Source organism: Schistocerca piceifrons, chromosome 8 (genome assembly GCF_021461385.2).
Source record: "Schistocerca piceifrons isolate TAMUIC-IGC-003096 chromosome 8, iqSchPice1.1, whole genome shotgun sequence".
NCBI classification, from domain to species: domain Eukaryota; kingdom Metazoa; phylum Arthropoda; class Insecta; order Orthoptera; family Acrididae; genus Schistocerca; species Schistocerca piceifrons.
In genome coordinates this window covers 138909292-138935820 of record NC_060145.1, presented here as the reverse complement: position 1 = coordinate 138935820, position 26529 = coordinate 138909292, and the positions used below count along the sequence as shown (strand labels likewise).

Genomic DNA, 26529 nt, shown 5'->3' with positions numbered 1-26529 from the left:
GAATAAACCTTCTGTCCATTTACGTGGACAGACAGCTTGTTGGTTGTCAGGCCCATCTAGAAAACAGCACAATGTATTTTTTTCATACAGAATGCCAACAGCAGCACGCTGCGGAAGAGCCTGGGTCACCATATGTGCACTTTAGTTGGTTAAAAGGTGACAATTTGGTTGAGAGCTAGTGAAGCCAGTGAATATGATTTCATGAGATCAGCTATAATTCTTCTTATGGCATGCGTTTTACACATATTGTATTTCAATGACTGATTTCTGTTTGCCGTTTTGATGTCATGGGTTAAAGGAGATAGGTGATACCAGTGGGTTCAATATTTCCATCTCATTTAGTAAAAGCACATGTAATGACAGCCATACAAAGAAAATCAGTATCTCGTTAATGGAATACTTTCATTCCATTATGAGAATTATAACAGTACTGCAGTTCATTAGTATTAAATAATGTTAAAATACTTTCTTGATTAAGATGACATGCTATACACTGCGTGTTATGGCTTTTTATGGATTTTGCTGTAGTATATTAATATTTCTTTGTAGCGTGCCAACTTACTGGAAGCCTTATCTAAAGTACAAGCTTCACCTGAAGTTCTTAATCAGCTGACATCCATTACAAAAATACAGACAGAAGGTCTAAAACGTCACTTGTCAGAGTCTGGGAGCAGCACAAAGAAGAATACAGAGCGGCTGAATGTGGAAAATGGTACTGTTTTGAACAGCATTAGTGGCAGCGCAAAGAGGAGGCGACTTTTAGCAAGTGCTGAAGAGGAGAAGAGTAAAACGTGTAGCAACAACCCAAATGTTGTTGATTTGGAAGTAAGTTTTAACCTTTGCACATTGCTATAATTAATGAAGACATTAGGAATGTGTACAACAGCCTTACAGTACATTTAAATTTTCATAAAATTTGGTATTAAAGTTGTATCTAGCTTGAGTATGTCAGAAGTTTTTGCTACAGCAATCCCAAAAAGCAAAATTGGATCCTTCCACAAGCAAGATCGCATAAATACTTCATTTTCAAGAACCAGTTTCGACACACTTTGCTTTCATTAACTGCTCGTTAAAAGTTTTTTCTTACAAAAAATGTTCATTGTGAATTGAAATCTCATACCAAGTTCTCATATTAGTTGATAAAATGTAGCACATTATGCAAAGGCTTGTCATAGATACAACATTTATAGTCAAGAAACAACTAATGCACATGGCCACGTCCATATATGTACCATTCACAGATGATTGTTAAGCCTTAAAAATTACAATATACAATGAAATATATAATAACACATCTGTTTATGTTAGCATGACATGTTCCATCCGATGATGATTCACCTTAGTGGGTGTAAATGGTATCATATACACCATCTAAGGTAAATCATCAAACAATGGAACATGTCAAGCTAATATTTGCAGATATGTGTATATGGCACCATGTACACTGTCTAAGGTGAATCATCAGCAAGTGGAACATGTCAAGCTATCATAAATAGATGTGCTGTGGTACATTTTACTGTATATTGTGATTTTTAAGACTTAACAATCATCTGTGAGCACTACGTATGTGAACATGGCCATGTGCACAGGGTGCTTTTTGATTGTTTGATTTATTTCTGACAGATCTTTACATAAAGTGCTACAACTTATCCGCTAATATGACAACTTGACATGAGGTGTCAACTCATGATGAACATGTTTTGTAACAAAAGTTTTTGAAAACCAGAAGATGACAGCCAAGTGTGTCAAAACCGGTTGTCAAAAATAAGGAAATATTTATACAATCTTGGCTGTAGAAGGGTTTTTACAAAGTAAAACTAAATTGCTCCTTCTCATTTCTCAACATGAGAAAATTCGATCAAAACTGGGTTGTAACCTTCAAAAATAACTAGCATTGCTCCGAGGATGGTTTCTTTAAGCTTCCTCAAAGAATTATGACTCAGACAGATTGAATCCTTCTGTCTTCTTAGGTTCAAAGTTTGTGCACTACAAGCCACACAGATATGCTTCATGTTGTTCCTGGTGAATAACCAACACAAGCAAGGACACTTCATGTTGCTTATCTTCCTTCTTTGTCAGTTCGGTAGCAGTAAGATGGCCCTGGAAATGCAACAGAGAACTAGTTTCTGAACGTAGTTTCGTGTCACTGTATCAGAAACCAGATCACATGCCATATTTTTTTCCCAATAACAGTACACATCAGGTATTTTTACCAAGCCATTTGAAAACACACACCTAAAAGCTGCCCTGGCTCAGTGGTGATAATGTCAATACTTGTGTCCAATTTCTGGGTACTGAATTACTGCAAGTGGGAGAGCACTTCTTGAGGGTTATCTGCCAGAAGTTGCACAAATGGATGAGTTTCTGGACTAAAGTAACCATCAGTGTAATGCAGCTCTGCATCTTCTAGCTAGAACATCATCATGTTTTACTGAACAGCTGACTCTTGCAACACCTCTGCACTAGAGGAAGTTTCTGTGCTGTTACAAAAATTGTTAACATTATTGTCATCAAGTTCAGAGAAACCAATGCATTGAGATCAATGAGAACATCAAGAATGTCATCAATCATTAACAGAAACTAAAAGAAATATCTAAATGTCACAGAGATCTGCATATTACAATTGTGTAATGTAGTTCATTTCTACATTTCATGTATATTTCAATAGACAGAACCAAAAGAAATCAGGTAATTTGCCCTCTGGTTCTTAATTATGGGGATAATATTTAATATGTACTGAATAAAAACACATTATCCACACAAACAAAGGATCTTGCATGCCCTGCACGGCATAAGGGCAACCAACTTCTGCACTGGTGTACCTAAGACATTACAAACATAGCCAAAGGTGATATTTTTACAGCAGTTCCAATTATTCCTCCTAGAATGTGATGCATGGCTTGTACAAGTGCATAGCAATGGGCATTGAATCACTAGCACAGGTTGAATACCAATCGAATCCATAGAAACCTTATGTTACATACATGTAACGACATCTACTGTAGGGCGGAATTAACAAAATATTGTAAGAAATTTGTGGATATTAATGTATGCCATTAACATTGCTTTGTTAGAAAGCATAGTTGCATTGGACAATGGAAAATCATCAATTTGGAGGAAATAGTGATAAGCAGCAACTTTTATATGAGAATGTAAAAGCGCCAAATGAATTTACAAGAGTCTTTAAATTAAAGAAAGTCTAACGTACAAGGGGAGATACAGGGTGCCAGTAAAGTCCCATTACCATTCAAAAAGTGCAGTTTAGAAACTGTTAGAGATAGTCCACCCTAGTTTGTTGTAAAACTTTTAGCAGCTCTCATAGTATTTTTCTGTTATGCCAAAATTTCAAAGTGTGTCTCATTCATCACTTGTATTACATCAAGGAGATATTCAAGTTCCGTCCATGTATGCATCAGCAATGAATCGTCAACAATGCTGGTTGCTTCATTAGTTCCTGTGCGAAAGGTAGCAGAGACATTGATTAGTGTTGTGCCCATACGATTTTTGGTGCAACGTCACAAAAAGAAGTGTAGTGGCATGGCATTGGGAGAGCATGGGGACCATGCAATGGGACTACCATGACCGATCCACCTTTTGGGAAATGTGTGTTTCAGTACATCCCACATTTTCAAAAAATCTGGATGTACACCATTATCCAGGAAGATGATGGATGACTGTAGCTCTTTGATCTGCAGTAGCATGTCCTGGTAAACATATTGTGTTATGGTTTTCTCTGTGAGGCAAGTAGGCCTATCACTACACTGTGCATTAGGCCATGTCAAACATTAAGCTTTTGAATATTACAGATGTGTTCATGGGCGATATGTTGGTTTTCAGAGCACCAAATCCTGATGATGTGGTGATTAACATGTCCAGAAATGCGTTACTTCATCTAAAAACAAGCTATTTTTCAGGTAATCATTGTTAGAGTCCATGCTGGTCAGCATGGAACATATAAATGCATTACACTAAAGGTGACTGTTTGGATGAAATGCTTGAACCATTTGCACTTTGTACACTAAAAGGCATAACTTTGATCTTGCTTCGTGCTATTCATGTGGGGACGATGAACTGACTTCTGGGGCCTGCATTGAAATGCACCTTGCAGTCTGTCAACATGTGGATGAGATACAGGGGACATCCATTTCAATGAAGGTCTTTGACACTGCCTGTCTCTTAAAACATTCTTGAACTACTTCATTATGCTTTTTTTCGCTGGTCGTGCTTTCCCGCACTGGTGTCAATAATTCTGCAACACTGTTGTAACAAATTTGGATTCTGCATACCAGATGACACATTGTGCCTTCTCCTCATCTGCCATTATTTTGATGTACTCAAGGCCAAATCAGCAACAAGCACAAAGCAAAAAATCTTCAAGAGCAATTCACAGGTGGGTGGCTAGATTTGTTGCTGGTTGGTTCGAACAACATGTCAGTGTTATGGAGATGCCACGGGAACCCAAATGAGAACCTCTGCAGTGGAGGCAATGTTCTTTTCGAGAAACACTATTGAGAAAATTTAGAGAACTGGTATTTGAAGCTGACTGCTGAATGATTTTACTGCCGCCAACATACATTGCATGTACTGACCATGAAGATAAGGTACTGTACTTCCGTACAGACGTGATGACTGGGTGTTGTGTGATGTCCTTAGGTTAGTTAGGTTTAAGTAGTTCTAAGTTCTAGGGGACTGATGATCATAGATGTTAAGTCCCATAGTGCTCAGAGCCATTTGAGCCATTTTTTTTTTTTTTCTGTACAGAAGTCGTTTTTCCCTCACTCTAGTTGCGAGTGGAACAGGAGGGGAAATAACAAGCAGTGGTACAGGATACCCTCCACCCCACACATGGTGGCCTGCCGAGTATCTGTGTAGATGTAGATGTAAACATTTTACAACCAAGCCAGATTCTCTAATATTTTCGAAGTTGTGATTTTTTTTAAAATGTACCCTGTACAAGTGTTAAGGAAATTATGTACCTTAAACTGTCTTTTATTACAGTATATGATTAATAATGGTTTTAATATCTTGTACTAAATCATTTATTTACAAATATGGAACATCTTGCAAACAAGCATTGAAAAAGTGCCTTGGAGTAAATATAACTAATAATATAAAGTAATCAAAAAGGATGAAGACCATGAATCTGTCATTACTACTGTGTTGCATTCAGCTGGTACTAACTGTTCTACAATGCGTAAAATATATTTATATTGTGATAATCCTACTGATTTAATGTGTTTTATTCTTCAAAAATAATGTAATTAGATCTGGTGTTAACTTACTACTTAATGAAATGAACTTTAGCATCAAGCTCCTAATATTTGAATAGATAAATTAATGAATCAGAGCTGGAGATGTTTAAAGTTGTGTTTCCAGTTGTTTACTATTTTGAAAGGCATCTTTGACAGATGTGAAACCTTAGAATTATTTTGTTGCTTTGGCAACCCCCAGTTAGGGGCAGTGTATTTGTCCAGTTATGTTTATCAATGTATGTCATGTGTGATCACATGTCAGAATGAAATGAGTCACAGGTAGCTCAAATGCCAATGAAAGAAAACTCTACTGTGTGTAGGCTACCAATGTGTCTGTACATGATGCCGAATATGAGACTGAAAGCTTCCTACCTTTCAGAGAGTTGAACTGAAAATATTCTGCAGGTGGTTTCTTCTAACAAGGCACCTCCATTTCAACTAGAGACTAATATCTGCAAATTTTTTACAGCAAAAAGTACATACATTTTTATACTTCATGATCTTCAAACTGTCAATGCTAAAGGTTCTATCTACTTTATTTATTATGAATAGTTTTGTTCAATGTTATTACACACATCAAAAGAAGCTTTGCATCACCATTCTTCCAAGAGGTCTGGAGCCTGTACAGAAAATTGGAATAGAGACCAACATAAACATCATTTCCGCCCTTTTTATTGCTCATGAAAACCACACATTGCATGTTGTACCACCATACAGTGAGACCTTCAGAGGTGGTGGACCAGATTTCTGTACACACCGGTACCTCTAATACCCAATAGCACGTCCTCTTGCATTGATGCATGCCTGTATTCGTCGTGGCATACTATCCACAAGTTCATCAAGGCAGTGTTGGTCCAGATTGTCCAACTCCACAATGGCGATTCAGCATAGATCCCTCAGAGTGGTTTGCGGGCCACGTTATCCATAAACAACCCTTTTCAATCTATCCCAGGCATGTTTGATAGGGCTCATGTGTGGAGAACATGCTGGCCACTCTAGTTGAGCGATGTTGTTATCCTGAAGAAAGTCATTCACGAGATGTGCACGATGGGGGTGCAAATTGTCGTCCATGAAGATGAATACCTCAACAATATGCTGCTGACGTGGTTCCACTATTGGTCGGAGGATGGCATTCACATATTGTACAGCCATTACGGCACCTTCCATGACTACCAGCAGCATACGTCAGCCCTACATAATGCCACCCCAAAACAAAGGGAACCTCCACCTTGCTGCACTTGCTAAACGGTTTGTCTAAGGCATTCAGCCTGACCAGGTTGTCTCCAAACATGTCTCCGATGATTGTCTTGTTGAAGGCATGTGTGACACTTATCAGTGAAGAGGACATGGTGCCAATCCTGTGCAGTCCATTTGGCATGTTGTTGAGCCCTTCTGTACCATGCTGCATGGTGTCGTGGCTGCAAAGCTGGACCTCACTGTGGACGTTGGGAGTGAAGTTGCACATCATGCAGCCTATTGCGCACAGTTTGAGTCGTAACACGACGCCCTGTGGCTGCACAAAAATCATTATTCACCATGGTCGCATTGCTGTCAGAGTTCCTGCGAGCTGTAATCCATAGGTAGCGGTCATCCACTGCAGTAGTAGCCCTTGGGCGGCCTTAGTTCCTGTCTGTCTGTATCTCCTCCATGTCCAAACAACATCACTTCGGTTCGCTCTGAGACGCCTGGACGATTCCCTTGTTGAGAGCCCTTCCTGCCACAAAATAATGATGCGGACGCCATCGAACTGCGGTATTGACTGTCTAGGCATGGTTGAACTACAGACAACACGAGCCGTGTACCTCCTTCCTGGTTAAATCATTGGAACTGATTAGTTGTCAGACCCCCTCCGTCTAATAGGTGCTGCTCACACATGATTGTTTACATCTTTTGGCAGGTTTAGTGACATCTCTGAACAGTCAAAGGGACTGTGGCCTGTGATACAATATCCACAGTCAACACCTATCTTCAGGAGTTCTGAGAACCAGGCTGATGCAAAACTTTTTTTGATGTGTTTACATTCCATAGTTAGTACTTGTATTTTTCAAGTAGTACAACATAGAATGTATAATGTATTCAGTTTCCAGTTTGCACACATGAATGCTATTTACACTGTTAATTTTTCAGGACTCGGATGGCAGTGATGATAGTGATAGTGAGGCTGAAAGTGTTAGCAGTAGTGGAAACGAGACTGAACACGAAGAGGCAGCCAGTAACTCTTCTTCAGGTGTTGCTGTAAAGTCAAAAGTAGATAATATATCTGTTGAAATGGATAACATGACTAAAACTGAGAATTTAAGGGATTGTGTGTTAAAGTCATCAGAAAATAGCCCCACAAAAAGTGTGACTAACAGAGTGCCGCCTGTTGATGCACCCCATATATGTGAAAATGTTCCTACAGTTAACAGCCAATCTGATAGTGGTACTGTTGTGAAGAGTGCAGAACCGACCAGAAAGAAACCATGTCAGCCAGCTGTTTTTGTTCCTGTTCACAGAACTGCTGAAATGCAGGAAAGTAGACTTAAGCTTCCAATTCTAGCTGAGGAACAGGCAATAATGGAAGCTATTAATGAAAATCCTGTGGTTGTACTCGCAGGTGAAACTGGTAGTGGAAAAACAACTCAAGTGCCTCAGTTCCTGTATGAGGCAGGATATGCCAAGTAAGCCTTTAAAGTTAATGAACTTCACAAGTTGTACAATAACAGGTACACCAAAATGGAAACAAGATATAAAAATTAATTGAGATAATCATTCATATGCAGAAGAATGATGCGTGGCACATAGAATAATTTAACAGTAGAGAGGTGGCACTGGCTGTCAAGCTACTGTTCTTTTTCTAGTGTAAATATAAATAGGTGCACACACAATTCACAAACACGTCCACTCATAGCCACTCGTATATGCTTGCTGTAAAGTTTTTTTTTTTTTTCAGTTATTTTAATTAATTTTGTGGCTATCAGACTTAAGTATTGGAGCTTTACATAGAGAAGATAATTCATTATCAAATAAACCTGACTGTGTTCCTAATATGAACACATCTCTGTTATACTTTTCAGATATTAAAGTTATTCAGTTGCAAAATGGAAAATGTTTCTTTGAAATAACAACAGTGCTAGTCAAATTACTTTGTTTCATTGCCTCTTCAGCGTGTTGACACAAATCCCTAACAGTGCCTGGAGTGATGGAGTGTTGCATTAATAGGTAGGTCCATTTTGCGTTCATACCGAGGTAACCATTGGTATCTTGTGATTATTTGTTAATTAAACAGGTAATCATTGATCATAGAATCCTTTTAATTTATGTTCATTCAATATGTTCCTCCATAAGGGCTATTGATTAACAAAGATGGTACTGTTTCAACCACAAATTGCAGAACTAATCCTACGCACCTTTTTTGCAAAATGACTGAATTACTCATAACGTCAGATATAGCAGTACTCCTTACATTGGGGTCAGTTTATTAAGTACTTGGCTCTGCCAAAGTGTGTACTTATACTAGTAAAAGAGTGTTAGCTCGAAGATGATTTGTGTCTGTCTGCTGTTTTATGTTTGTGTGTGCTACGCATCATTCACCTGTTTGTGAATGCTTGCCTTTACTCATTTATTATTTCATGGTGGGTGTGTGTGTGTGTGTGTGTGTGTGTGTGTGTGTGTGTGTGTGTGTGTGGCGGGGGGGGGGGGGGGGGGGGGACCAAAGGAATTTATTAATACAGTGCTCTACTGATGTGTGATGAAATACTCACGAATAGAAACACTCTTGTTTTAAATCATTTGTTAAATTATGAACTGGTCTCCAACAATCATGTTACATTGTATAAGTTAATCAGAACATCTCATTGAGTTTTAGTTCATTCAGCTGGCACCCAGTTATGTGATTGGAATGAGTTATGCTAAGAAACACTAAACAAGACTCAAGAAATTACATGTTATCTCTTGTGTAGGAATTAATCTTTCTGTATGAAGACATTTTCAATGTGTTTATAAGTATGTTGTACTTGTGTCTCAATTGGTGCATATCCAAGGCATTAAGATGAAAATCAGTCCACTGTATCAATGTATAAACCTTCAGGCAAGTGTCATTCTCATTAATTCATTTACATCTATTCTCTCCAAACCACTGTAAATTGCATGGTGGGCAATACTCCTGGTTCTACCAGTTATTAGGGCTTTTTCCTGTTCCACTGATGTATGGAGCACAGGAAGAATGATTGCCGTATTACCTCTTTGTGTGCTGTCTTTAATCTAACTTTGTCATTTCAGTACTTATGGGAGAGACATATAGAGAGCAGTTTATTCCTATATTTGGCACTTAATAGTTGGTTCTAGAAACTTTCTGAGTAGGCTTTCACGGAATAGTTTGCATCTGTCTTCAAGCATCTGCCAGTTTAGTTGTTTTAACACTCACCGACAGGTCAGTCACACTTGCGACCATTTGTGCTGTCCTTCTACATCTGCATCTACAACTACATACATACCCTGCAAGCTACTGAATGGTGCATGGCGGAGAGCGCCTTGTACCACTAATAGTCATTTCCTTTCCCGTTCCACTCACAAATGCAGTGTTAGAAAAGCAACAGTGTATATGTCACTTTACGAGCCCTAATTTGTCTTGTCATATCTTTATGGTCCTTATGTGAAACGTACATTGTCAGCAGTAGAATCATTCCGCACTCAGCGTCAAATGCCATTGTATAAATTTTCTCAGTAGTGCCTTGTGAAAAGAACGTTGTCTTCCTTCCGGGGATTCCCATTTGAGTTCACAAAGCATCTCCGTAATATTTGTTGTTGATTGAACCTAATGGTAAGAAATCAAGCAGCATGCCTGTGAATTACTTCAATGTCTTCCTTTAATCCAAGATATTGAAGATCCCACACACTTGAGCAGTACTCGAGAATGGGTCATATTAGTGTTCTATATGCAATCTCCTGTATGGATGATATAAACTTTCCTAAAATTCTCCCAATAAAGTGAAGTCGACCATTCACCTTCCTTACTACCATCTTTAAGTGGTCATTTATTTCATATTGCTTTGCAGTATTACATGTAGATATTCAATTGATGTGACCGTGTCAAGCTGCTCGCTACTAATAATGTATTCAAATGTTACAGAATTGTTATTCCTACTCATCCACATTATCTTACATTTTTCTATATTTATAAAATTCTGATGTCCATCACATCAACTAGAAATCCTGTCAAATCATCACGTATCCTCCTACAGTTACTCAGTGATGACACTTTCCTGTACACCACAGTGTCATCAGCAAACAACTGTAAACTGGTAGTCACCCTTACCTATATAGAGAATAACTGTAGTCCTGTAACACTTGATAGTGCCCTTGTCTCTGACAGACAGGTGCCATTGAAAACGACATACTGGGTTCTATTACTAAAAAAGTCTTCAAGCCACTTGCTTACCTGGGAACCTACTCCATATACTCATACCTTCATTAATAGTCTGTAGTGGGGTACCATGTCAAATACTTTCCGAAAACCTAGGAATGTAGAATCTGCCTGTTGCTCTCCGTCTGTGGTTTGCAGGATGTCGTGAGAAAAGGGCAAGCTGAGTTTTGCGTGAGTGATGCTTTCTAAATGTTTGCTGATTTGTGTACAGAAGCTTTTCCACCTCGAGGAAATTAATTATATTCAAACTCAGAATATGTTCAAGAATTATGCAGCAAACCAATGTTAAAGATATTGGCCTGTAATTATGTGGAGCCATTCTTTTACCCTTCTGATACATGGGAGTAACCCGCACTTTTTTGCAGTCACTTGGGAGTTTGTGCTAGGTAAGAGGTTTGTGATAAACGCAAGCTAAGTAGTGGTCCAATGCTGTGGAGCACTCTGTGTAAAACTGAATTGGGATTACATCTAGAGTTGGTGACTTGTTTGTTTTCAGTACTCTCAGTTGCTTCTCTACACCAGGGATGCCTGTTACTATGTCTTTCATATGGGAGTCCGTGCAGTGGTCAAACAATGATTTATTTGTACGATCCTTCTCAGTTAATGACTTTTTAAATGCGAAATTTAAAACATCAGCTTTTCGTTTGCTGTGTTCTATGGTCACACAAGACTGCGTCAACAAGTTACTGTGTAGAATCCTTTCTAGCAATCTTATGTAGGACCAGAATTTTCACAGGTTCTTAGCAAGACCTTTCGCTAAGGTATGATGGTGGAATTTGAGGTAAAAATCTCAGATCAAACTTCTTACAGCCCTTATTTGCTCATATTAATGTAGCTTCAATGTTGCCTTGTAGTCTTATTTGGTAAAAGTCCCACAGTTTTGATCGGTATTCTAGGATGAGTTCCACAGCTGTTTTGTATGCAATGTGCATTGTAGACTGATTGCATTTCCATAGTATTCTATGTATGAACTGCAGTCGCCACCTGCATTACCTACAACAGCCTATGTGATCAATCCATTTTGTGTTCCTGTAGATTTATACACACAGGTATTGGCATTAGTTACCCAATTGCAAATGTGACTCACTGGTATTGTAATCATAGGATTCTACTTTTTTTTTCATCTTGGAAGTGTAGAATTTTACATTTCAGAGCAGTTAAAGCAAATTGCCGATCTTGTCACCACACTGAAAACTTATCAGTTCATGGTTTCCTGACAGAAAAGTATATCTGCTGCAATGAATTTTTTACTTTCCCTGGTCTACAAAAACATTTGTGTTCCTTTGGTTGTTTTTTTTCCCCCAGCTGAGACAACTGGTTGTGAAAGACTTTATGTTTGTGTCATCTTAATGAATGCTAATTTTTTTTTACAATAAATCATCCCCATCTACTAACTAGGATAGAACAAAAATGATCAATAAACTGGATTACTCGTATGAAAACATGAGAGATTCTCAGACACTCTATGCTTACATGATTAGCATTACTCTGTGCTCATTGATTAGGAAGATTGTTAGAATCATTGCAAACTCACTGCCACCACCTTGATTCTTGAAACATAAACACCCCTTACAGAATCATGCTTGGAATTACACTATGGCATTCTTTATGTAATCACCATCGAGAAATCTGTTGTTTGTTTGATTCTGTTTTCTTTCCTGTAGTACCTAGAACTGACGGTACACGCTCACAACAGTTCTACCAATCAGTGGTGACTTGGGAGCCATGTCCATGCACTATATGTTTCCAACACAGCTTTTACATATTTTTAAGAAATACTGCCTTTTCTTAAGTACAATTTGTATCGGACAGCATGTGTTCCACCAGAAACATCAATGATGTGAAATTCCACTCACACATTTTCTCACAAGATACCTAAAATATGTGGGCCAAAGCAGTTACGTAAGTGCAATATTTATTCTCTTCCAAAAAGCAATTTAATCAGATCTTGAAAAGATTTCAAAGTGGTGGAAAGATTGGCAACTTGCTTTAAATGCTCATATATGGAAAATGAAAAAAAAAAAAACAAAAAAAAACCGTGTTCTATGGAGACAATATCGGTGAACTACACTTGGGATCAGTCAACTCTTACAAATACCTGGGCTTACCAGTTTGCAGGAATATGATAAGGGACAATCGCATACGCGGAGTTACAGGTAAAGTAGATTATTTCATTGGTAGAATACTAGAGAAATGGAATCAGTCTGCATAGCAGATTGCTACAAAACACTCATGGGACTCATGTTGCTCAAGTGTGCGGGACGCATACCAAATAGTACTAACATTCAATACTAAATGTTTACAAAGAAGAGAAGTACGAATGCCCACAAATTTGTTTGACCCACAGGAGAGCATCACAGACATGCTGGAAAAAGTTAATTGGCTAACACTTGAACGTAGACTCAAATTATCCTGTGAAAACCTGCTTAGTAACTTGCCAGAATCAACTTAAAGTGACAAAGCTAGGAATATGCAGTACTACAATACATTATCTGCAGATATCATGAAGATAAGGTTAGACTAATGTGAATGGAATAGGAAAATACCATGATAACTGGTACAATGTGAAGACACTTCGCCATGCACGTCATAGTGGTTTATAGAGTATGGATGTAAATGTTGATATCACTGGCACCAACAAGAAAATGAAACAGATTTTTTTAAGGTTTGGAACCAAAAAATTTATTACTTCATAAATATTATTATACATTAGAAATTATCAATTCTCTTGGGCAGCTGTGTTACCAGGGAAAAAAGCCATTGCAATAATGGAAAGTACTATACTGCTGGCCAGTGCTTACATTAAGGATCTAAAATGTATAGAACTGCTCGTAGACACATATAAAAGAATCCCAGCTTTCGTAACTTGGGAGAAGGTGATAGGGCAGAGAAGGTTAAAAGCAAAGAACAGATCTTTCAGACCACTGGACGAGAGAGGGATCTACTTGTTATGAGAATGAGGGGAGATGAAGGTGGACATGGCTATTGGCTGTACTAAAAATTTCGCCAACAATCCTGTCTCATAATTTTATAGTTTTCTCATGTGAGTTTCCTTTTCGATACAATTAATGTCCTTAAAAATAGTATACCCAATTTTTAACTTCCTCACATGTATTAACAACCAGTGCTTTACATTCTTCATTAATCAAATTGTTTATTCATATCATTCAACTTTTGGGCACATGGTTAACAAGTTGCACAAAAATGATACCAAGACCTTTCATTTATTGAAACATACGACTGCTATTCAGAAAGTAGGGAACGTTTCCGTCTGATGCCGCTAGACGCGCGCCGATCACATATATTTTGGTATGTGTGTGCTTGGCAGCTCAGTCGACATCCATCCATGACAGTGAGAACGTCTCTGTGCATCTGGTGTTTTCAGTATTCAAATTTGAAATGTGCGCTGCAGTCAAATATCCTGCCAGTTGTGAGGTGCGGTTTGTGATATGGTTTTTGTTGACAAAAACCCTAAACCTACAGAAATTTATCATGAACTGTGCGAATTGTACGGAAACAACATAATGAGTGACTGTTCCATCCGGAAATGGTGCATTGGGTTTAAAAGTGGCTGAACCAACGTTCGTGAAGAAGAGAAGAGTGGACACCCAAGCATTGTGACTGACAATCTTTTCGCTAAAGTTGATGAAACGATTCATGAAAACCGTCACTTCACAATAATGGAGCTTTTGCTTTCTTTTCCACAAGTTTTGCGGGCTTTGTTGTTTGAAATTGTCACTCAAAAGCTAGGCTACCACAAATTTTGTGCACGATACAGAACACCATAAAGAACAGCGAATGGGGGCAACGTTGACATTTCTGGAGGCCTACCACAAACATGGTGATTCATTACTGGATCAAATCGTAACCGATGATGAGACTTGAGTGAAACAGGTCAATTGCGATACAAAATTATAGTCCGTGGAGTGGGGGCACACAAATTCCCTCCCAAAAACCAAGGAAATGTTTGCAAACCTTGTCAGCAAGGAAGTTGATGGTGACAGTGTTTTGGTATAGGCAAGGTATGCTTCTTATTGATGTTCTCGAATGTGGAGCAACCATAAATTCTTCCCGGTACTGTTAAACTTTGCACAGCCGTAGAAGAGCAGTTCAAAACAAACGCCGACGAAAGCTGCCGTCCTAAGTTTTGTTTTTGCATGACAATGCCTGACCTCGCTGCTGCCGTTGGATAAGCAGCTGCTAGCAACAAGTCGTATACTCTTAGCTCACTTATTTGTTACATAGTTTAATTCTTAATTTCTTTGTGGGTTTTTGGGTACTTGCATTGTTTAATTCATAAATTTCGGCCATATTATAGTATTTGAGAGTTGCAGCATCGCGTTTTAGTACCTGAATAGTGTAAAATCGCGTAGTCTCCTTCTGCCGCCGAACAGTGTGTTTGCAGTGCGCAAGTAGCAGCATTACTGCATTTACTAGGCAATCTTGTATTTTAATAACCGTTTAAATTTTGTGTCTAATTGTTTGTGTTCTCTGTAGATTAGTTCAGACATTCTTTGCACAACAGTATTTAGCATGGATAGGGACTGCGACTGCTGTGTTCGGATGCAGGCTGAGTTGGCATCCCTTTGCTCCCAGCTTCAGGCAGTGTTGGCTTCGGTCACACAGCTTGAAGCTGTTGCCAATGGGCATCACTGTGAGGGTGCGGATGGAGGTTTGTCGGGGACGGCCAGCTCGTCCCACGCATCCCCTGATCGGACTACAGCTCTGGCTGCCCGGGATACTGCCCACATTGAGGCTGACCCCTCACCTGTGGTAGAATGGGAGGTCATCTCGAGGTGTGGCAGGGGGCGAAAGACATTCCGGAGGGCTGAACGGAAGGCCTCTCCAGTTTGTCTGACGAACCGGTTTCAGGCTCTGTCTCCAGCTGATACTGATCTTCTGCCGGACATGGCTGCTTGTCCTGTTCCAGAGGTTGCCCCTCAGTCTGCAAGATCTGGGCAGTCGCAGAGGGTGGGCTTACTGGTAGTTGGGAGCTCCAACATCAAGCGCGTAATGGGGACCCTTAGGGATATGGCAGCAAGAGAGGGGAAGAAAACCAGTGTGCACTCCATGTGCATACCGGGGGGAGTCATTCCAGATGTGGAAAGGGTCCTTCCGGATGCCATGAAGGGTACAGTGTGCACCCATCTGCAGGTGGTCGCTCATGTCTGCACCAATGATGTGTGTCGCTATGGATCAGAGGAAATCCTCTCTGGCTTCCGGCAGCTATCTGATTTGGTGAAGACTGCCAGTCTCGCTAGCGGGATGAAAGCGGAGCTCACCATGTGCAGCATCGTCGACAGGACTGACTGCGGACCTTTGGTACAGAGCCGAGTGGAGGGTCTGAATCAGAGGCTGAGACGGTTCTGCGACTGTGTGGGCTGCAGATTCCTCGACTTGTGCCATAGGGTGGTGGGGTTTCAGGTTCCGCTGGATAGGTCAGGAGTCCACTGTACACACCAGGCGGCTACACGGGTAGCAGGGGTTGTGCGGCATGGACTGGGCGGTTTTTTAGGTTAGATGGCCTTGGGCAAGTACAGAAAGGGCAACAGCCTCAAAGGGTGCGGGGCAAAGTCAGGACATGTGGGGACCAAGCAGCAATCGGTATCGTAATTGTAAACTGTCGAAGCTGCGTTGGTAAATTACCGGAACTTCAAGCGTTGATAGAAAGCACTGAAGCTGAAATCTGCCGGACATGGCTGCTTGTCCTGTTCCAGAGGTTGCCCCTCAGTCTGCAAGATCTGGGCAGTCGCAGAGGGTGGGCTTACTGGTAGTTGGGAGCTCCAACATCAAGCGCGTAATGGGGACCCTTAGGGATATGGCAGCAAGAGAGGGGAAGAAAACCAGTGTGCACTCCATGTGCATACCGTGCATACCGAGCTAGATTAATAGGGTGGTGGGGTTTCAGGTTCCGCTGGATAGGTCAGGAGTCCACTGTACACACCAGGCGGCTACACGGGTAGCAGGGGTTGTGCGGCATGGACTGGGCGGTTTTTTAGGTTAGATGGCCTTGGGCAAGTACAGAAAGGGCAACAGCCTCAAAGGGTGCGGGGCAAAGTCAGGACATGTGGGGACCAAGCAGCAATCGGTATCGTAATTGTAAACTGTCGAAGCTGCGTTGGTAAATTACCGGAACTTCAAGCGTTGATAGAAAGCACTGAAGCTGAAATCGTTATAGGTACGGAAAGCTAGCTGAAGCCAGAGATAAATTCCGCCGAAATTTTTACAAAGGCACAGACGGTGTTTAGAAATGATAGATTGCATGCAACCGGTGGTGGCATGTTTGTCGCTGTTAGTAGTAGTTTATCCTGTAGTGAAGTAGAAGTGGATAGTTCCTGTGAATTATTATGGGTGGAGGTTACACTCAACAACCGAGCTAGATTAATAATTGGCTCCTTTTACCGACCTCCCGACTCAGCAGCATTAGTGGCAGAACAACTGAGAGAAAATCTGGAATATATTTCACATAAATTTTCTCAGCATGTTATAGTCGTAGGTGGAGATTTCAATTTACCAGATATGGACTGGGACACTCAGATGTTTAGGACAGGTGGTAGGAACAGAGCATCGAGTGACATTATACTGAGTGCACTACCCGAAAATTACCTCGAGCGATTAAACAGAGAACCGACTTGTGGTGATAACATCTTGGACCTACTGATAACAAACAGACCCGAACTTTTCGACTCTTTGAATGCAGAACAGGGAATCAGTGATCATAATGCTGTTGCAGCATCCCTGAATATGGAAGTAAATAGGAATATAAAAAAAGGGAGGAAGGTTTATCTGTTCAGCAAGAGTAATAGAAGACAGATTTCAGACTGCCTAACAGATCAAAATGAAAATTTCTTTTCCGACACTGACAATGTTGAGTGTTTATGGAAAAAGTTCAAGACAATCGTAAAATGCGTTTTAGACAGGTACATTCGGAGGGACGGGAAAAACCCACCGTGGTTCAACAACAAAGTTAGGAAACTACTGCGAAAGCAAAGAGAGCTTCACTGCAAGTTTAAACGCAGCCAAAACCTTTCAGACAAACAGAAGCTAAACGATGTCAAAGTTAGCCCAAGGAGGGCTATGTGTGAACCGTTCAGTGAATTCGAAAGTAAAATTCTATGTACCCACTTGACAGAAAATCCTAGGAAGTTCTGCTCTTATGTTAAATCAGTAAGTGGCTCGAAACAGCATATCCAGACACTCTGGGATGATGATGCATTGAAACAGAGGATGACACGCGTAAAGCTGAAATACTAAATGCCTTTTTCCAAAGCTGTTTCACAGAGGAAGACCCCACTGCAGTTCCTTCTCTAAATCCTCGCACGAACAAAAAAATGGCTGACATCAAAATAAGTGTCCAAGAAATAGAAAAGCAACTGAAATCACTCAACAGAAGAAAGTCCGCTGGACCTGACAGGATACCAATTTGATTCTACACAGAGTACGCGAAAGACCTTGCCCCCCTTCTAACAGCCGTGTACCGCAAGTCTCTAGAGGAACGGAAGGTTCCAAATGATTGGAAAAGAGCACAGGTAAGTTCAGTTTTCAAGAAGGGTCGTCGAGCAGATGCGCAAAACTATAGACCTATATCTCTGACATCAATCTGTTGTAGAATTTTAGAACATGTTTTTTGCTCGCATATCATGTCATTTCTGGAAACCCAGGATGAACTCTGTAGGAATCAACATGTATTCCAGAAACAGCGATCTTGTGAGACCCAACTCACTTTATTTGTTCATGAGACCCAGAAAATATTAGATACAGGCTCCCAGGTAGATGCATTTTCCTTGACTTACAGAAGGCATTTGATACAGTTCCGCACTGTCGCTTGATAAACAAAGTGAGAGCCTACGGAATACCAGACCAGCTATGTGGCAGGATTGAAGAGTTTTTAGCAAACAGAACACAGCATGTTGTTATCAATGGGGAGACGTCTACAGACGTTAAAGTAACCTCTGGCGTGCCACAGGGGAGTGTTATGGGACCATTGCTTTTCACAATATATATAAATGACCTAGTAGATAGTGTCGGAAGTTCCATGCGGCTTTTCGCGGATGATGCTGTAGTATACAGAGAAGTTGCAGCATTAGAAAATTGCAGAGAAATGCAGGAAGATCTGCAGCGGATAGGTACTTGGTGCAGGGAGTGGCAACTGACACTTAACATAGGCAAACGTAATGTATTGTGAATGCATAGAAAGAAGGATCCTTTATTGTATGATTATATGATAGCAGAACAAACACTGATAGCAGTTACTTCTGTAAAATATCTGGGAGTATGCGCGCGGAACAATTGGAAGTGGAATGATCATATAAAATTAATTGTTGGTAAGGCAGGTGCCAGGTTGAGATTCATTGGGAGAGTCCTTCGAAAATTTAGTCCATCAACAAAGGAGGTGGCTTACCAAACACTCGTTCGACCTATACTTGAGTATTGCTCATCAGTGTGGGATCCGTACCAGGTCGGGTTGACAGAGGAGATAGAGAAGATGCAAAGAAGAGTGGTGCGTTTCGTCACAGGGTTATTTGGTAAGCGTGATAGCGTTACGGAGATGTTTAGCAAACTCAAGTGACAGACTCTGCAAGAGAGGCACTCTGCATCGCGATGTAGCATGCTGTCCAGGTTTCGAGAGGGTGCGTTTCTGGATGAGGTATCGAATATATTGCTTCCACCTACTTATACCTCCCGGGGAGATCACGAATGTAAAATTAGAGAGATTCGAGCGCGCACGGAGGCTTTCCGGCAGTCGTTCTTCCCGCGAACTATACGCAAGTGGAACAGGAAAGTGCCCTCCGCCACACACCGTTGGGTGGCTTGCGGAGTGTAGATGTTGATGTAGATGTAGATATAGATGTAGATGTAGATTTAGATTAAACCTCACTAAAGAACTCCTTAATTCATTCAAATGGGAAATTTTCCCTCATCCACCCTACAGCCCCGATATTGCCCCAAGTGACTTCCACTTGTTTCCCAAGATGAAGAACTGCCTTGCAACGCGGCACTTTGATGACAACGCGGAACACCAGGCGGCTGAAGTCTCATGCGGCAGAATTTTACTATGAAGGTCTTTCAAAGCTTGTCCACTGCTATGATAAATCCCTCAATGTGTTTGGTGATTATGTGGAAAAGTAGTATGTCAGTCGCTCTTTCAGATGTATGTAATAAAATGTATTTCTTGTACTTAGTTTTTTTTAATGCCAAAACATTTCCTGCTTTCTGAATAGTTCTCATATTTCAGTGTGTATGTAAGAAAGTTCAGCTCCTTAGACTTAGAAAATGAAGAAGGAATGCATGTTGCACGATCAGTGCTTACGACATTTTATGGTTTCCCCCTGGAGCAAAAAACTTCAACAGCGAATGCAGAAATTTAGTGGAGGAAGTCAGCATTGTAGTAAGATTAAATGAATAGCTAAAGTTGTTGTGGTGGTGGTGGTGGTGGTGGTGGTGGTGGTGGTGGTCTTCTGTCCTGAGACTGGTTTGATGCAGCTCTCCATGGTACTCTATCCTGTGCAAGCTGCTTCATTTCCTAGCACGTACTGCAGCCTACATCCTTCTGAATCTGCTTAGTGTATTCATCTCTTGGTCTCCCTCTACGATTTTTACCCCCCATGCTACCCCCCAATACTAAATTGGTGATCCCTCGATGCCTCAGAACATGTCCTACCAACCGATCCCTTCTTCTAGTCAAGTTGTGCCACGAACTCCTCTTCTCCCCAGTTCTATTCAATACCTCCTCATTAGTTATGTGATCTACCTATCTAATCTTCAGCATTCTTCTGTAGCACCACATTTCGAAAGCTTCTATTCTCTTCTTGTCCAAACTATTTATCGTCCATGTTTCACTTCCATACACGGCTACACTCCATACAAATACTTTCAGAAACCACTTCCTGACACTTAATGTATACTCGATGTTAACAAATTTCTCTTATTCAGAAACACTTTCCTTGCCATTGCCAGTCTACATTTTATATCCTCTCTACTTCGACCATCATCAGTATTTTCCTCCCCAAATAGCAAAACTTCTTTATTCCCTAATCTAATTCCCTCAGCATCACCCGAGTTAACTCGACTACATTCCATTATCCTCGTTTTGCTTTTGTTGATGTTCATCTTATGTCCTCCTTTCACGACACTGTCCATTCCATTCAACTGCTCTTCCAAGTCCTTTGCTAACTCTGACAGAATTACAATGTCATCGGCAAACCTCAAAGTTTTTATTTCTTCTCCATGGATTTTAATACCTACCTCAAATTTTTCTTTTGTTTCCTTTACCGCTTGCTCAATATACAGAGTGAATAACACCAGCGATAGGCTACAACCCTGTCTCACTCCCTTCCCGACCACTTCTTCCCTTTCATGCCCCTCGACTCTTGTAACTGCCATCTGGTTTCTGTACAAATTGTAAATAGCCTTTCGCTCCCTGTATTTTACCCCTGCCACCTTCAGAATTTGAAAGAGAGTATTTCAGTCAACATTGTCAAAAGCTAGAAATGTAGGTTTGCCTTTCCTTAATCTATCTTCTAAGATAAGTCGTAGGGTCAGTATTGCCTTATGTGTTCCAATATTTTTACAGAATCCAATACCAGTTTTTCCATTCGTCTGTAAAGAATTCGCGTTAGTATTTTGCAGCCGTGACTTGTTAAACTGATAGTTCAGTAATTTTCACATCTGTCAACACCTGCTTTCTTTGGGATTGGAATTATTATATTCTTCTTGAAGTCTGAGGGTATTTCACCTGTCTCAAACATTTTACTCACCAGATGGTAGAGTTTTGTCAGGACTGGCTCTGCCAAGGCTGTCAGTAGTTCTAATGGAATCTTGTCTACTCCCAGGGCCTTCTTTCGACTTAGGTCTTTCAGTGCTCTGTCAAACTCTTCACGCAGTATCATATCTCCCATTTCATCTTCGTCTACATCCTCTTCCATTTCCATAATATTGCCCTCAAGTACATCGCCCTTGTATAGACCCTCTATATACTACTTCCACCTTTCTGCTTTCCCTTCATTGCTTAGAACTGGGTTTCCATCTGAGCTCTTGATGATCATACAAGTGGTTCTCTTTTCTCCAAAGGTCTCTTTAATTTTCCGGTAGGCAGTGACATAAGCCTCTACATCCTTACATTTGTCCTCTAGCCATCCCTGCTTAGCCATTTTGCACTTCCTGTCGATCTCATTTTTGAGATGTTTGTATTCCTTTTTGCCTGCTTCATTTACTGCGTTTTTATATTTTCTCCTTTCATCAATTAAATTCAATATTTCTTCTGTTACCCAAGGATTTCTACTAGCCCTTGTCTGTTTACCTGCTCGATCCTCTGCTGCCTTCACTACTTCATCCCTCAAAGCTACCCATTCTTCTTCTACCATATTTCTTTCCCCCATTCTTATCAATTGTTCCCTTATGCTCTCCCTGAAACGCTGTACAACCTCTGGTTTAGTCAGTTTATACAGGTCCCATCTCCTTAAATTCCCACCTTTTTGCAGTTTCTTCAGTTTTAATCTACTGTTCATAACCAATAGATTGTGGTCAGAGTCCACATCTGCCCCTGGAAATGTCTTACAATTTAAAATCTGGTTCCTAAATGTCTGTCTGACCATTATATAATGTATCTGACACCTTCCAGTATCTCCAGGCTTCTTCCATGTATACAACCTTCTTTTCTGATTCTTGAACCAAGTCTTAGCTATGATTAAGTTATGCTCTTTGCAAAATTCTACCAGGTGGCTTCCTCTATGATTTCTTACCCCCAATCCATATTCACGTACTACGTTTCCTTCTCTTCCTTTTCCTACTATCGAATTCCAGTCACCCATGACTATTAAATTTTCGTCTCCCTTCACTAGCTGAATAATTTCTTTTATCTCATCATGTATTTCTTCAATTTCTTCATCATCTGCAGAGCTAGTTGGCATATAAACTTGTATTACTGTAGTAAGCGTGGGCTCTGTGTCTATCTTGGCCACAATAAGGCATTCGCTATGCTGTTTGTAGTAGCTTACCCACACTCCTTTTTTTTATTCATTATTAAACCTACTCCTGCATTACCCCTATTTGATTTTGTATTTATAACCCTGTATTCACCTGATTGAAAGTCTTGTTCCTCCTGCCACCGAACTTTGCTAATTCCCACTATATCTGACTTCTCCCATTTTTTCAGCCATGATCAAACTCAACAATGTCTGGCTTTTTGTTTTTGTCATCGTTCTGCCCTAATCCAAAGATTTATTGTCACTACCAGAGCAGTAGCTCCAAAAACAAGTGGGTCCTCCATGTGCAAAAGGCTGTATAAATACTTATCCCTGTGTAACCAAGTGTCATAATATAAAACTAAATGTTGAATTTGTAATTCAGAACAGTAGTAACGTACATGAGAGAATAACAGTTACTTAATAAATAATGGTAAACATTTTCTTATGAAATAGGAACCTTGAGTCACATAAATAATTCAAACCGATGATGTTCCAATATGTCACATGGTCCCCCTTGTGTTTCGTGTGTAGAACAAATGACTTTACAAGAGATCAGACAGTTCTGTTTGCATTTCGCGCGTTATCACTGTCTACTGCGCATGCGTGCCAGGTATATCTCACGTGGATGGTGTAATAGGTCTACGTGAACCGACCTTGTAGTTACAGATATGCATGCTTGGGGAGCTGTTGCATAGGTCTACGGTTTAAGCGCATCTTGTAATACGGGCTTAATATTGTGTTGCTCCGCTCTGTGCATTGGGATATGCCTGGTTTCTTTTGGGGATGCTGTCCTTAAAGTGGTCAAAATGTTACTGATCAAGCCACACCCACTCTTCACTGTCAGCCATCCAGAGATCACACAGTGTGTGAGGAATGTTCCTGTGGTGACCAACTGCAAGTTTCAGCTGGTCCAAAACGTGCTCAGTTGGGTTTGTGACAGCAGCTACTACATGCCATTCGTATTCAGTACATATTTACATTGGAGTAATATGCACAATTTTTTGAAGATTTTAGTGAGGCAATCGATGAGTTGATGATTAGGGCATTGACAATACTGTCAACAGAAACAAAAGAAGAAGAAAATGAATTACACACTTCTCCCAATCCCCTTCTTTTATCTCATATCAGCATTTCATTTGCTTTAAGTTTATTTTAATTTTATTTTCATTGGGTTTCCTTCATACTCCTAGACAACACACTCATATTACTCAATTCATACCATCCAATAACAATTGCATGTTGACATTGGTGCTAGGAATTTACTCTCTCACACAAACTTAGCTGCTGGCATCTATATGTTAATAGTGTATATTAGTCAGCTTTTACTCATTTAGTGACTTCTGTTCCATAGTCTTCCTTAGTTTTGCATATCATGCACTCATCCTAATCTTTGTCCCACAAATATATTTTTTCAGTATAATTTTCATTTGGATTTTTTAGAACACATTGGCAGTCAGTCTTAGTCTTCATGTCTGGCGTGCAGGAAACATCATGTTTGATTTCCTCTCCCAGTTTGAGATTTTTTTCTCTCTGTGTGTCTATAATGACCTTATCATAAAAGGGACATTAAACCCTAATCTTCCTTCCTTTCACCATCATTTGTAGTTAATCAACAACTGTTTATTAGTATTAATTGTACTAGTACTGATGTAACAACCTTTCCTTCACTTCAGCAACTGTACATGTATCATTTCTTGTTAACCATTGCTCTGTCTTCTCTCTCTCTTTTTTGTCATTTGTGGACCATATAGGGATCAGCTTCTTTTCTTTTGATCTTTTACTTTGTCCAGTATTCATCCATTCTTACACTTAGTGACCTTATTTTCTCCTCTTGATTTTTTTATTTGAAAGCAGCCATGCTGTCTGTTTCCCGTACTCCCATTTCTTCTTTCAAATGAATTGTACCTCACAGATACGTTGGTTTCCTTGCTCATATTCATCATTGTTCATTAACACCGTTGGTTTTTATTCCAGATACTTCTCTTAATTGTGCAATTATAAGCTGTTCCTCTAACATGTGTTATGGCCCCACAGCACTTTGCATTAAAGTTCCATTCAGTTGGGGCCCCTTTCCCAGGCCTTCCATTTTCTTCTTTCTTATTGCCTTCATTATCATTTAGTTTTATTTATTTTATTGTCTTTTGTAGCCCAGACTGTCACTTGTCAGTTTTTCTGTAGCCTCAGTAATAAGCACACTTGTCAGGTGTTTATCGTTTACTGTGGGCTGCCTGTGCGTTGACTGGGTCATCTGTCATGTAGCTCCTCATTTAATCATTTTCATTCTACACTTCAGTCTGCATGTTTACTTCATAGACATTTGATATTTGAAAATGTCTCTGGAAGCATATAGTTTCATTTGATTGAAGGATCGATCCCCCATTTTGTTCAATGCTGAGGTGTTTTTCCAATACAGTTGGAGAGCCTCTACAATACTGTATGAGTTTACAGGGAATACAAAGTGGCCTGAGGTGTGAATGGGAAATTGGGTTGAGGAAAGAGGCATATTAGGGAAGTCTGTGCAGTTGTGTAAAGCCACTGTAACAGGTTGGCATAGTCATTAGCACATCTGCCTAGTTAGCGGGATACCCAGGTTTAAATCCCTGTCTTGATACAAATTTTCATTTGTTGCTTCAGTCTGTGTATATACATTGTAGATACTTCAGACTTGAAAAAGTCTCAGAAACACTATAGTTTCATTTGATTAATAATGTAGCTCTTAAAGGGGAGGGGGGAAGAGCTTGCATTGACATAACTTGTGTCATCACTCAGATGGCACCTCGTTTAATGATTTGAGTCTTGCAGAGGAGAGATGAGTAAATAAGACCTGATTTCTCAGAGTGTGAAATACAGTTTTAAAGGTCATTCATTCTTTTTGAAGTAATGACTAATTTCTTGTGATCTTTTAAGCCATTTGGTAGAGTTGATGATCAAATTTTGAAGTTTGCAAACAAGCTGATGTTATCTTGCCCCAAGAAGGTGTAGACAGCTTCTATACACAGCTTCTCTGTCTCTCTGCTTGATGTATGTTGAGTTCAGATCTCAGTTGCTTGCTTTGTGGGCTGAGCCAAACGATGAAGTAGACAGGTCACACGGCATATTGTTTCCTAGTTCTGACCATGGTGTTCCACTAGGAGCTGTTTGTCAAGGTGTTCCCAGATCTAATGATGTACTTGAGACTCTGTCTCCATTGAGTAAAGTATAGACAGGTGTTTGTAACTCTGGCTTGCAAAGAACTTGTTTGTCTGGACTCAAGAGTTCTGTTATCTCATACTATAATACACTAGTACATTTTATTATTATCTATTTTATTTGTATTATAATAGACATTCAGAGATAAAATAAAATACTAAAGTGAATATTGATAATCTTTCACCTCAGCTGAATTTATTTCTGGATTCTAAATTAAATATTTTTGTTTACAGCAATGGAAAAATAATAGGTGTCACGGAGCCCAGGCGTGTTGCAGCTATTTCAATGTCAGTTCGTGTTGCTGAGGAAATGAATTTAACATCTAAAGAAGTTTCTTATCTCATAAGGTTTGAGGGGAACACTACCAAAGACACAAAAATAAAGTTCATGACTGACGGAGTTCTCCTGAAAGAAATACAAAGTGTATGTAATTTTTAGTGTGCAAGTCTCAAATATGAAATTATTCCAAAAATTGCTTGTTCATAATATTCAGTGTCCAGAAGATTTTCAAGCTTTAGCACAGCAACATCTTTTGTACAACATTTGGGACACCTTCTGAATTCCATCCGCATTAAACATTCTCAGCTATGCAAAGTTCTTCATAATTTGACTTTTAATTGCCAAGCTATTTGTGTTCAATTCTTAAAAGAAAAATGCTCATAACGGGGTGACGTAAATTCTGGGAACAATAACATCCACTATCTAAAAAGGGCTTCAG

General features: G+C 39.9%; 1 protein-coding gene across 1 annotated transcript in view; it reads left to right on the top strand.

The window, feature by feature from the left end:
- The window catches only part of LOC124711988 (probable ATP-dependent RNA helicase kurz), a 131781-nt gene that overhangs the window by 18236 nt on the left and 87016 nt on the right, over positions 1-26529 (top strand). Inside the window, exons 3-5 of the mRNA XM_047242273.1 lie at positions 550-825; positions 7380-7912; positions 26045-26234. Of these exons, the coding sequence (XP_047098229.1) occupies positions 550-825; positions 7380-7912; positions 26045-26234 (999 nt within the window). The remainder of the gene's footprint in view (positions 1-549; positions 826-7379; positions 7913-26044; positions 26235-26529) is intronic.